The 12,813-nt window shown below is 42.2% G+C and overlaps 1 protein-coding gene across 1 annotated transcript in view; it reads left to right on the top strand.

Moving 5' to 3' along the window:
• Positions 1-5,263: 5,263 nt before the first annotated feature.
• Positions 5,264-12,813, top strand: part of NEDD9 (neural precursor cell expressed, developmentally down-regulated 9) — a 73,356-nt gene continuing 65,806 nt past the window's right edge. Inside the window, exon 1 of the mRNA XM_064664336.1 lies at positions 5,264-5,428. Within this exon, the coding sequence (XP_064520406.1) occupies positions 5,426-5,428 (3 nt within the window). The 5' untranslated portion in view covers positions 5,264-5,425. The remainder of the gene's footprint in view (positions 5,429-12,813) is intronic.

The following is a 12,813-nucleotide window of genomic DNA, read 5'->3' as shown; positions in this document are numbered from 1 at the left end:
AACAAAACTGTTCAAGAACACAGGTATCTAAATTTTGATATAAAAAGCATGTTTTAAATTGAAAGTAGCATACTTCAGCTGAAAAGAGGTTTTAGACATGTCTTTCCTTATCCATTGAGAAGTGGCTCAGATGAGATGCCTGATGGGAGGTGAAGTACATCCTGCCCTGGATGGTGATGAGTTAACTTTCTGTGCTTCTCTGCTCCTTCCAAAAAGCTGCCTCTTATCACTGGGAAGATAAACACTGCATGGACATCTACAACAGCAGCACTACCCAACAGCCAAACATAAAAATAACTATGTAGGTTCAGGTTTGAAGGGGACATGCAATATATACCAGATAATGCATGGAGCCTTGCAGTGTGAAAAGGAAACAGAGACTGACTACACTGAGTGACAAGGAGAAAACTTTTATTATTCTATGAACTTAAACTCAAGTAAAGGTCATACAGATGACCTTGACTTTGGCATTTATTCACTTTTGAAAGTACCATTAGTATAATCAAAAACCACAGAACAGCATTAACATGTTGCTTCTAGTATTGCTTTCTTAATATTTTACAATAAATATACTGAAACAACAGATTTTCTCTTGTGAAATGAGCTCTTTGAGCAACTTTTACATCTCTTTACTAGAGATAGTGTAATAACCCATCATTATTCCCCTTACAGTCCTTCTCACAAAAGGTGAGGCAGATGGCTTCCAGCAGGTTTGCAGCCTGTTGCTGAGAAAGGAAATGCAGCCCTGAAGGAGGGTGACCTCTGGGGCAATGCTCTTCCACCAGTCACTCTCCATATTGCTCAATAGACTGAGAGGTATTTATGGTCTAAGTGTGGAGGTAAAGTTGCAGTTCAGACCTGTCCCATGCAGCCACATCAGAAGTGGCTCTTGTTCCAGGAACTGGGACTGGTTACAGGATCAATGCCTGTGGTTTGATCCAAAAGCCATCAGACCACCTGGTCAAAGCCTGGCAGACTTGTGAACACCTTCAGGCAGGATCTTCCAAGCGAGAAGCATCAGGAGATTCTCACTGCAGATTATTCAGTTCAAATTAAATGCACCTCTGCAATCCCTCAGCTCCCACGCACTTTCTGAACAGCAAAACGAAACATACATTAATCAAGGCTTATATCTCAGCCATCTAGTGGAAGGTGTCCCTGCCCATAGCAGGGGTGTTGGAACTAGATGATCTTTAAAGGTCCCTTTAAATCCAAACCCTTTTTTGATTCTATGGTCTATCCCTTGGCACTTAGCCAACTTCTCCCAGTTCTCTTCACCCCTACCTACTAACACTTCCTCTGCATTTCCTCATCTAGCAGGAAGAATTCTTCTGACCCATTACCCTGTGAACAGAGCACGTTTTATGGCTATTTCCAGCTACAAGTGACAGTACCTGAAATTCTGATATCAAGAGTTGTCAAAGATGAGACTCTCCTGTGATGCAGCAAATGTGGACTCTGTTGCCAAAGCCACCATTACAAGTCACTTCAGGTCCTCATACCCTTGCTTGCTCTCTCACTGTTACTTGCTCATGTCACAAGGACTGTTTCTGTAGCCTGTTCCTCACACTGCTCTCCTAATTAGAAACCAATACCTTCCTGTAGCACTTCATTCATACTTGAAAGAACAACATTTGAAATACACTGGTGTAAATAACATACCAAATAAAAGGAGAATTCAGTGTCAAGAAGTAAGTAATCTGTGAAGCAAAGGCACAGAGCATTTGTTCATTATGAAGCAAGAGAAAGGGGTGAAAATGCCTTATGGTAGATCTGGTAGGCACATGGGTTGTGTCTTTCTTTGCTCACTGCTATGAAAGGGTGCAAAGTAAAATCATGCAGTATATAGAGCAGCAGTTAGCCCTCTCAGAACAATGTTGTCCTTCTCTATAGGAGGGGAGCCTAAGATTTTATGTTTGCCTTTGACAAGAATTTCTGTAGTGCTTTTATTTAAAAAAGGATTTTAATTGGATCTGTCTTTCCATCATTTTTAGTACTATGATTTACCCTGGTTAAACCACATGGATCACAGAAGGGTAGTTTTGCTCTTGGTACCATTTGTTCAAAACAAATGTTTTCTGTGTGCCTCAAACTGTGAATGAATGAAGGTATTAATTGAAATATAAGGGTAATGATCCCAAAGCACTCATTTGAGAAACCCCATTTTAACTCTGGAGTCCTATTTGGTTGCCTAAGCAATGAAGTCAAGCACTGGCTGAAAGCTCAAGTATCATCCAGTTCGTGGGATCTGCATGAGGTTACTGCTGCCTAACATGATGGCAAGTAATGCAACTCCCTTCAAGAGTCTCTGAAGTACGAAAGTGATGAATGCTCTAGGCACTTCACAAGCAGACTTCATGCCTTACTCTTGGGCAAAACCCCCATAACAACAGATGAAATAACATGTCAACAGACTTCACTCTTACTTAAAGCCCTTAGCTTTACTCTTGTATGGATTCCAAGTCATAGGAGAGATGACAATTCAGCAGGAACAAGAAAACCTGCACAAGGTGTTTGACCATCACTCCCCTGAAGGGAGACAACACAGGCACAGACTGCCCTTCCTCAAGGTCACACCTTGCAGAAAAAATGTTTGCCAGGTAGGAAGACAGAGAAGGAAGTAAGGTTCCTGCCCTCTGTTCCAAGGGGAAGGGCCACAAGCAGTGCATTGGGTCACACTACAGGGGCTGAAGAAGGGGAAGAGAAGAGCGAAAGTTATCACTAAAGGTACTACAAAACACAGTCCACAGAGAGATGAACTAAGTAAAGCCAAAACCAGTGGTCCTGCAGCTAGGCAGTACATACTGCTTTCATGAAGAGTCCCACTGAAGTTGTCTCTCACCCGGCCAAACTCTTTGGCCCATGTCCCATCACAGTTCCAAATGCATACTGAGCTAAATACACTGGGCTTGGGACAAGTCACTTCTGTCCCTTTCATCCCCAGGACACTTAACATATTTGATGTACAGGTTTTTTGATCGTGTTCTTTAAACCCTCTGCAGGTTGGATGAGGAGTAAGCAATTGGGTTTAACATGTTAAAAAGTTTTTAGAAGTCGGGGGGCATAAAGAATGGGGGAATAAACAACAAAAAATACAACCAGCAGCCAGCTGCTATTTGCACACAAAAATATAATTTCTCTTTTTTTCCCTGGGAAGTGCTGCTTCTGTGCTTAAGACCCAGACAGACAGGAAAAGACTTTGCCAGGACATCGGTTTTCCTCATTTGTGGGAGCAGAGAAAGGAGACTGCTGTGCAACCTTTACCGGCAGTCTCGCTGTCAGCTGAAGGACCCTACAGCTTACTCAGGGCCTTTGTTATAAATCTGTTTTGGTTGGGAGTGGGGGCAGCTGTTAGTGCCATGACAGGAGCATACTTTAAGGCAGCAGTCATTTTGTGCAGTCATGTCTTCCATAATTTTGGACAAAGCATAAATGTTGTCTAGAAGAATTTAGGGCAGGAAGGAAGTCATGCCTCGTGAGTTCTCCACATGCTACCAAGAGAATAGTGAAAGCATTTTGAAGTGCAGCAGCCACTGTCACACCTCAGAGACCCCCCCGACAAGCCAAGAGAAAGAGTCATTTGTGACAACCACTTTTCTGGATTTGGAAGTACAAGTAGTGAAAGTTACCAAGCTCTTGAAAAAAAAAAAGTAAGTGTGCTCTGTTTCCAAGGTTTCCTTCAGATTGACTCCTGGCAAACAGAAAAGATCCCAAAGCCAAGTAACTCTACTCAACCTCTAGCTCATCCTGCATGCTAGAAGGATTACGTTATGGCTTACTGCAGCCGTGCCCCAAGCCCATTTAAAACTTCACACCCTCATGCGTGGCATAAACTCTTTGCATATTCCTTTAATTCACAATTTTCTCACAAGCTTGCTCACCTATTTCCTGACAACTCCCATGAGTCATTTGGTGGTTTTTTTCCATGTAGTTGAAGTCGGTCTTTGAAACATGAAGTGTCTCAGAACATTCACATTGAGGAACTGATCATCAGTGCACAGTCACCCACACACCTAATGCTTAGGAGGCAAATTCCATGCATGATGATGGTTTCTGTATCCCTTATCAGAATAAGGGTGGGGCCTCAGCAATGTTTTGTTTATGGTATCAAGACAACAAGCAGGTTTAAAAAACAAACCAAAATGACCTTTGAAAGCATGACTGCTCATTTTAAAGCTAGATTAATGATCTTTAGGGTAGAGATCAACTCTTTGTTTTAGATTTGCATAATCCATATGGTGGTCTGGCTCTAGACACTGTCCCAACAAGAATAGTAACAAAAATATTTTTTAAAAGGCTGAGCTATTCAAACTCATAAAGTATTATATTTTCAAACCAAAAATGTGATTTGGTTGTGCTTTGATTTACCAGCTGCATTTCTCTCAAAGCTTATTTGGTGAAGCCTACAAAGTAGATGATTTTACCCCAGATGAGATCTGTTTGTACTTTTGTTTCCCCAGCACAAAGCTGGAAAATAGGCCACAGATATGCAGATGAAGGAACTGCTAAAATAAGCATTCCAGAGCTATTGAACAGCTCTGGATATCAGCCTCCCTGATAAATGCATTGGGGGCAGTGAAGTACAACCATACAGCACATATCATTTTATGAGCCCTGAAGAAAAGATACAAGGACTCCCTGAAACAACACCTCAGCCTTGGCCATATTGATCACCATAACTGGTCTACTCTGGCCTCCAGTCGGGAGACCTGGAGACACACCATCTATAACGCAGCTGTCTCCTTTGAGAACGCACACAGAATCACCCTCGAGGAGAAAAGGCAACGCAGAAAGAACCGTGTATTGCAGAATACACCATCTAAGGAGTCTTTCTGCTGTGCCTTTTGCAATCGGATATGTCTGTCTCGTATTGGCCTCATAAGCCACCAGCGTGCCTGTAACAAATGTGGATAGAGCCTTCCCAAATCTTCGTTCGCGAAGCCCAGCCATGAACCTACCAAAATTCCTTAGACCTTAACAGGGATATAAAGAAAGTCATGCCATTGATTAAAAACACATACCGCTGACAGTGGCAAAGTTATTTAATCAAATTTTGGCAGAGTTTTTTCCTGAGGACAGTCTTGTGTACCATCAGGAGAGGCATGTAGGGAAACCCTGTGTGGAATAGAACTGTTTGAATTGGCAGGACAAAAATTAAATGGAAAGACATTTTCATCCTTTGCTTATCTCTATTTCATTGACCTTTTCTTTCACAGGAGGGAAAAAAAGTACTTGGGTCTGTGAAGAAATATTTGGAACAAGGATATCTTGCCAGTGAAAAGAAGTTCTACAATTGGGAAAGGCAAAAAAACAGCCAGTGTAACCATAATGCTGGATTTCCTATGGAGATAACCATCATTGATGCACAAAGCTCCTGTGTTCCTTCAATTAACATACTGTAGGTGGAAGCCAAAAACACTGGATAATGGTAAGTTTCACTTTCTACAAAGTCAAAAGCTGTTTTAATAGAAGCGTAGCTGCCTTTCTTTTCAGTTCCGCAAGAAAATACTCTCTCAGCAGCTGACTGAACACCCACATTGTTCAGAAGCCAGGCAGAGTGCTCCTTGTTCAGCTTGCTTGCAGTATGTCATAGCATCAAAGTTAGCAAGACCTGGTATCCTGGGTAGGCATAATGGTCCAAGTCTTGGTAGTAAATGGATTTGCACTGAATGTATTGCCCGGAGGATTTTCTCTGGGAAAGAGGGGAAAGGCTTATCTCTAGCAAACAGCCTATTGGGGTGCAGCACATAAGCACGAAGACATGAACAACTTGGTCCATGCTGCCATCAGAGGTGAACTTTTGAAGATCGCACTGGTCATTTCTCATATATAAGGGATATTTCTAGATGTCAGCAGGAAAAACTCAGCATCTCCTACGGACAGTATAAGACATTTTAGGAGGCCTTGTACCCCATCATTCTGAAACCTGCACAGGTTCCTGACTTCACACTCCCCATTTGCTGGTCCATGGCACCATAGCAGCCAAGTTTCCCTGCAGAGGGCAATGCCACAGGTAAGGCAAGTAGGCTCAGGGCTTAGACAGTGAAAGACAAGGAGGTTAAGAATGCTGCTGACCTATATATGTAATGAACTATTTCTTCTTTTTGTCAGCCTGACTAACACACAAACATATGGCATGCCTGTGCATTACCACACACCTGCTCTTCAGCACTTGAAGTCTAGATGGCCCTTGAGGCAAGAATTACATCATGCAGAACAAAGGGCAAACTCCACGGCATTATAAACATCTTATCAGTAATGATACCAAATTGGATTTGAACTACAATCTTAACTTTGCTCCTTAGCTTTGACACCCAAAGAACAGTTGTAGAAACTACATTCTTACACAGGCAATAGGAAAGATAAGGAAGCACATTTATGATGTAATTAAGTAAAACATGCTGGTCTCCCAGTAATGAACCAATTTCTAATCACCCTGCAGTTGTCTCACCTTGTATGTGCTGCTTGAACACTTGTTTAAGGTGCTGTCAGGGTGCTTTGTCAGTAGGACATGGTTGCCAATAGAAACTTAGCAGCAGAAACCTAAAGGAAGGCTTGCATACTTGTCCCAGTCTCTAGCATTGTATTAGTTCTTGAGAAAACTATTTTAAAAGAAAACAACCATGCCATTTTGAAAGTGGTCTGGCTGAAAGAAATCAAATAAGAACTTGGAATTGATGATTCCACGAGAAACATAAAAGATTTTTTTCCACTTGTTACTGTTTTGAAAAAAGAAACACTTTCCAATTTCCAGCATCAAACAGCCCCAATGTAAAGTTATTTTCTGGCTTTGTTTGATAAAGGACAGGAAGAATCTCAAAGTTTTCTTGAAATACCTTAAGATCTCAAATCCAACCTCATCTCTTCATATTTTTCCATGAATCTTTTAACAGAGGTCCTTTTCCAGAAGCCATACTAGTTTAGGGTTGCCCTTTCACCACATTGTTTTCCTCACCCTTTGCTGTTTCCACTGTAAATGAGTCATGGCTCTTTATACCCCTTTTAAAGAAGATAAGTGCATAAATAACCACCAAAAACGTGTCCTGCCTAAGTATGTCAGTTATACAATTAAACATTTTCTCCTTCTCGTGATGTGTTTTATTGAGGTATAAATCAGGACTACGAGGCAATTTAGCGCAGACAGGAATTTTATGGAGTGGGGGTGCAGATCCCCTGGGCTCGTCTGGAAAATGAGAAACATACTCATAGATGATACAGCTTGCAGGGTGCAAGATTCACAGGAGCTAGAGAACGCTCTGTCTAGACTGAGATTTAACTTTCTCATTTAAATCAAGTGAAATAGGACTGTTCTGGATGCAATTGCATTAAACCTTTCTGTGTTGGATTAAGGAGCTTTTTGCAAAGCCAAGTCCCACTGAAGAAATTGTGTGGGCAGAATGGATTTGTGCCAAATCATAGGGACTAAGCAGGAGCTGAAAGGTAGCAAGTATCTCCCTACGTTTAGCAAGGTTTTAGCTGCACTCACTCTCTTTCTTTCACTAAGCAGAAACTTTCCCTTCTCTCCTGCTACTACAATGGGTAGAGAAATGTTTCTGGCAGACTTTACCTTCTTCTACTCAGGACTCTCAGTTGCAGAGCCTCCTCATTTCTCTCTAGGAAGGTATAAATTGAGGTCAAATGAGGAGCCTTGGCTTGCTTGCATCTGGAGTGTGCCTGGTAAGAGACAGCAGGATTCAGATAACAGCTTTTTTCTTACTCTCAGAAACTGACCAAAACCATCTCCCTGCACCTTGCTCAAAATGCCAAATCACTGTGATGGAAGGGAAGTCTCTGCCTTGCAGTGCTGCCCAGCAGGAGTGATGTACACATCTCATAGCCCACCAAAGAGAGGAACGGGATCACTCCATCCTCAATCAATGGAAATGGGGCAATCACATTTGTCTCAGTGTCCGCCCATGCAGACATCCCCTCCCACCACATCATCCAACTGCATACTTGGGATTTACAGAAGGAAATGCTAGAGGGTTTTATTTCTCCAGCCAGCCCTGCACCCAAGGATCTGGGGCATTATCATCCTAACCTCACCTAACAAAGACAAGTAGCCTAGGTTCTTGTCTCCGCAGTAAATGGAATCTGGTGTTAGACTCAGTAAGCCCCTGAAGACACCTCACTCTCAGCATCTCAGCTAGGCAGGATACATTTCAGCCTTCCTTCCCAGAGAAATGGGAAGGCTAATGCTACCTAGCACTAGCATCTTCCAAAAACCAAATGACTAAGCTCTGCCTGCACGGTAATGGGGCAAGAGCAACACTTTCCTCACACTTGGCAATCCACCTCACACTTGGATTCAGGTGAGCTGCATAACTAAATTGTTGTCCTCTTAGCTGCTTATCTGGAGGCAGATAGCAGAAACAAAACACAGAAGTTAGTAACAAACTGAAACAAGTCTGCAGGCTCAGATGACCCCCAATCGAGTTATATTTGAATCAAGCATTACCCTCTTGACATGCAACACCTTAGAGTACACAGCATTAATTTTTTTATCCTTATGAGCTTTCCACTGTCCAGCACTGCCAGCTTATGATACATTTTCTGGAGTACAAGACCAAGAATACATGCTGGTTTCTACAGTGCCCTGCCAGCTCTCATATTTTGCAAGAATTCCAACACTCAATTATTTTTATTTCTTTTTAGAGAAAAATACATTTTTTTTACTCAGCCCTCAGTGCTTTATCTTGTTCTGCAGTTCAGACAACAAAACCAATCCACCTGGTTTGTGCAGACAGCACAACATGCCCTTCCTGAGGATGTCCTCTCCCAACATGCCAGCTTGAATTTTGTCTCCACATTCTCTGGTGCTTTGCACTACAGTAAACTGAACTGCTCTGTGACACTTGTCCGGCAACTCATCCCCAGGCCCTGACCTTCCGCACTAGATCCTTGCTATTCAGCTGAAGAGATACACCCTGCGTAATTGGTAGGGTTTCCAGACAATACCTAATCGCTGGTTTGGCATCAGCAGAAAGTTCTGAATCAGGCTTCAGTAGCCTTCTGACCAGAGGCTAAAAAGGGGAGAGGCCCCTTGCCAAGGAGGGAGGGAAACTGCAATCAATACCTGTATTAAGACCCAGACCTTAAGAGTTGGGGGAGTTAGAAGAAGTCCCTGTAAAGAGGGTGAGAGTTAACAAGAGAGCACAGTACCTTTCAACCATATGTTTTGTTTTGTACTTTAAGGTGCAGTAAAACGTATTTATACCCAATTCCTTAGTTTACAAGGAAAGTAAGTTCCCTTAAAGGTTTTAAAACTCGTCTCAGCTGAGCAGCAGTTCTCCCAGCCTGGATTTTGGGGATTACATCTCATGCCACGAATAATACTTTCATTCATTTTCCCATCTACAACCTCTACCTCCAGTTGACAGAAATAGTTTGTTTTCACCTCCTTTGAAATACAGAAAGATAAAGGCCTGAAGTAGCAACTGCCTAAAATATACCCAGTTACAGAGATGTTGTGCACAGGTCTTTAGATTAAAAATCACCATAGAGATATTTGGATATAGTGTCCAATGAAGCAGTAAGAAAAACAGAGTATCTTGTAAAGGATCTTGAAGAAAATACCAAGTATTTAGATTTTATATTTATTTATTTTTAAGAAAAAAAATAAAGAGCTTTAGACTAACTTAGCAGTGGAGGCAGAAAATATACAAGCTATATAGCGAGTTTTGTATTCTTTCCATTTGCTTCCCATGTGCTGTGCAAGTAGCTACTTCATCAACATGCATTCACCACAGTTTATCTAAGGGAGCAGCTCCTGCATTTGCTGTTCTTTAATGCAGCAGTAAGGCCTCAGGGACAACTCATAAGCACAAAGTCTATCCCCTGATAATCCTCATGCAAAATAGAGCAGCCCTGAGGGGATGCTGGCAGACAAAACAAAGAGTAGAAAAAAGCCTAAGCCTGCTCTGTTTTATGCTTGCATCCAACCCAGTAACTCCTAGACTGCAGCCAGGTACACGTTTAAAGCCAGCTTAATCCTCCCTCCTTTCCAAGTATGACAAAATGCAAGTGAGGCACATCTCAACCTCCAGCCAACTGGAGAGTTAAAAGAAACAGAGATACAGAGATTTAGCTGTAGTTTACATTAGAGATTAATACATCCTTGACCAACTGGAGAAAGTACCACCAAATTAGCAAGGATAAGTGCAGAAGGGAGAGCAGAGATCTAGATGACATGGTTATCAGCTGTTGAGAAACCTGGTATTTAAGGGCTGGGCTCTTCCAGTGACTCCTCATAACATTTTTTAATATCACCTTGGCCAATTAAAGACAGCCTCTAGTTGTTTTGTTTCACTGTTGTGTGAGGTTACCACAGTGTGTATCAGGATCACCAGGATTCACCTAAGAAACAACCAAAGTAAACACTCTTTGCACCAATATATAGCCTATTTTTTGGATGGCTATTTTATATAAACCCCAATTGCACAAGCACCGTTACTATTCCATTGGAGACGGGGTATCCAAAGTAGCTAACTAAATACAGATACATACAAAAGGGCTGGAATAGATCAGGGCCAACATTAAATACTTGGAACCAATGCTTTGATGGTCAGAAGCACTCAGACACCAGGGAGAAGCCAGGGAGAAACCCCTTTTGCTTTTCTCAGTTTTCAACTGACTGAAGCCATTAGATCTGAAAAGCACAAAGAGAAAACCAGAACAAAAAGCGCCTTCCTTTCACAGTTTCTCTAATGTAACCTAAGCCAGAAAAACCTCAGATTTTCACAGGAAAGGCGGCTCTACAACACACTCAGCAATGCAAACAGTTTAGCGGAGCGCAGCAAGGCAGGACACCCCGAGGGCCACCCTGAGAGCCGCCCCCACGTGAGCCGGCACATGCAGGGAGACAGGACCAGTCATCACACCTGCAGGCTGGGCTCAGACCCAGGGTAAACATTTGCCTTTCACAACAAAAACAAATGAAAGGCTTTGGGTTGCCCCAAATGAACATAAATATTTTTCTCTAGAAATTCTTCTGTTTTGTTTTTTTGGTTTGTTTGTTGTTTTTTTTTCTTTAAACTAACAAAGAGCAGGCAAGAAGTGAAGGGACTCGCTGAAAGCATCTTAAAGCTTTATTTGCTTTAATACTAAAGCAAGAGGCTCTAGCATCTACTTAAGTCCCATGAATATATGCATTCCTTATTGGCAGCATTAGAATGTCACTAAAGAACAGATTCACTCATTGGCCTACAAATTATACTGTCTGCTCACCATGTCTGTTCATTTCCCAGAATATTTTTAAGGAGCCTTATTTAATTTTATTCTTTTTCTCCCTTCTCTCATTTATGACATTTCCGTATGCTCATGATTATTTATTTGGCATGGCATTTTGATGTAAAGGAACAGCCAAGCCCTGTATGCATACATAGCACAGAATTTCCACTTTAAGAGAGCTGGGTTCTGTAATTTATAGATGGCACAAAAAACTAACTTAAGGAGTGAATAACCTTAAACCTAGAAAAGTTGAGAGGTGTTATCTCTGTATGGCTTTTGGCAAGACAAATCAAAGTCATCTCATCAACTTCAGCTTTAGAAAACTTTTGCCTTCGGCCCTGATACCAACATTACATCTTGAACCTCTCTCTGCTACTGAACCTGAAAAAGCATCCTAGCCATGTGCAGCTGGCCTGCTCGGGGACTGCAATGCCACCAGCAGTGGCATCCCGAGCCTGCTCAAGGGGAGCTAGTAAACACGTAAAGTGGCTTGTCTCAGGCTTTCTGTATGAGGGCTTAGAGGTAAACATAGCTCCGTAATTTCCTCTCAGAGGCCCAGAACTTCTCCCAGACTCCACTGGACTCCTTTCATGGTTGAGCCCAAAGCCATTTGCAAATAGCAGAAGGTTTTAGTCTCCTCACTGCGTTGCAGAGCTTACCTTGTGGTTACAAGCACGCCTATTATCCAGCCGAGCAGTAAACAGAGGCACACTTCCTTTCATCACACAAAGGATGATGGCAGTAACGTGGGCCGTGCCTGTCTGTCCGCCTGCTTGTCTGCCTGCCCACAGCTATGCAAACCCTAGCAGCTACAGACACCTGGAAAAGGAACTGCTGGCTGCTTCCCTCCCTGTTAATGAAGCACTTGAGCTACAGCCATTGTTTATTCAAGACCCTAATAAGAGATGACTGTGGCTATTTTCCACTTAACATCATTAGTTAAACAGAAATTGATTGCAGATGGAGAACAGCCATTGTGTTTTATTACCAGTGATTTGTTTCCTGGCATTTAGGGGCAGCTCTAGGTTGGTAGATCAGTTCACTTAAACTGCAGACACTACAAGGTGTGGCCACACTCTGTGTTTACAAGCCATTATCACAGCTCATTTTTTGGCTTTTTTCAACTTCAGGCATGTCAATAAGTCTTAAAGGCTCTGTGTGAGGGAACATGAGTGCAGCTTCGTTTGTTTGTTATCAGTCAAAGATTGCTGGCATGTTTTAACTCTCTCTTAATAGAAAAACTATCCACTACAGGCAATACTTACTTGCTTTCAACAGAAGTCTTCAGCAGCTTCAAACAGCAATGAGCAAAAAGGAACCTAAATGGCTTTGATATGTTTTAAGTCTTTCAAGCGAAACACAAAGACAGCGCCAACCCACACAGTTTAATTTGGCTGGGTCTTGCTGCTCCCTCTATGCTGTACCAGACCAGATTGGTGGAACTACACCTGCAATAACTGGGATGCAAGCTTGAACTCTGTCAGGCCCATCTTTCTGCATTAAAGCTGAAATGCATGCAAAATCCCACTCAAAATTTTCAGCTGGTGCCTATTAAAAATGAGACCAAGCTAATTGAAACAAGCA

This window comes from Pseudopipra pipra, chromosome 1 (genome assembly GCF_036250125.1).
Source record: "Pseudopipra pipra isolate bDixPip1 chromosome 1, bDixPip1.hap1, whole genome shotgun sequence".
NCBI classification, from domain to species: Eukaryota; Metazoa; Chordata; class Aves; order Passeriformes; family Pipridae; genus Pseudopipra; species Pseudopipra pipra.
The sequence above is the reverse complement of the archived record's forward strand: the minus strand, read 5'-3'. Positions and strand labels throughout refer to the sequence as shown.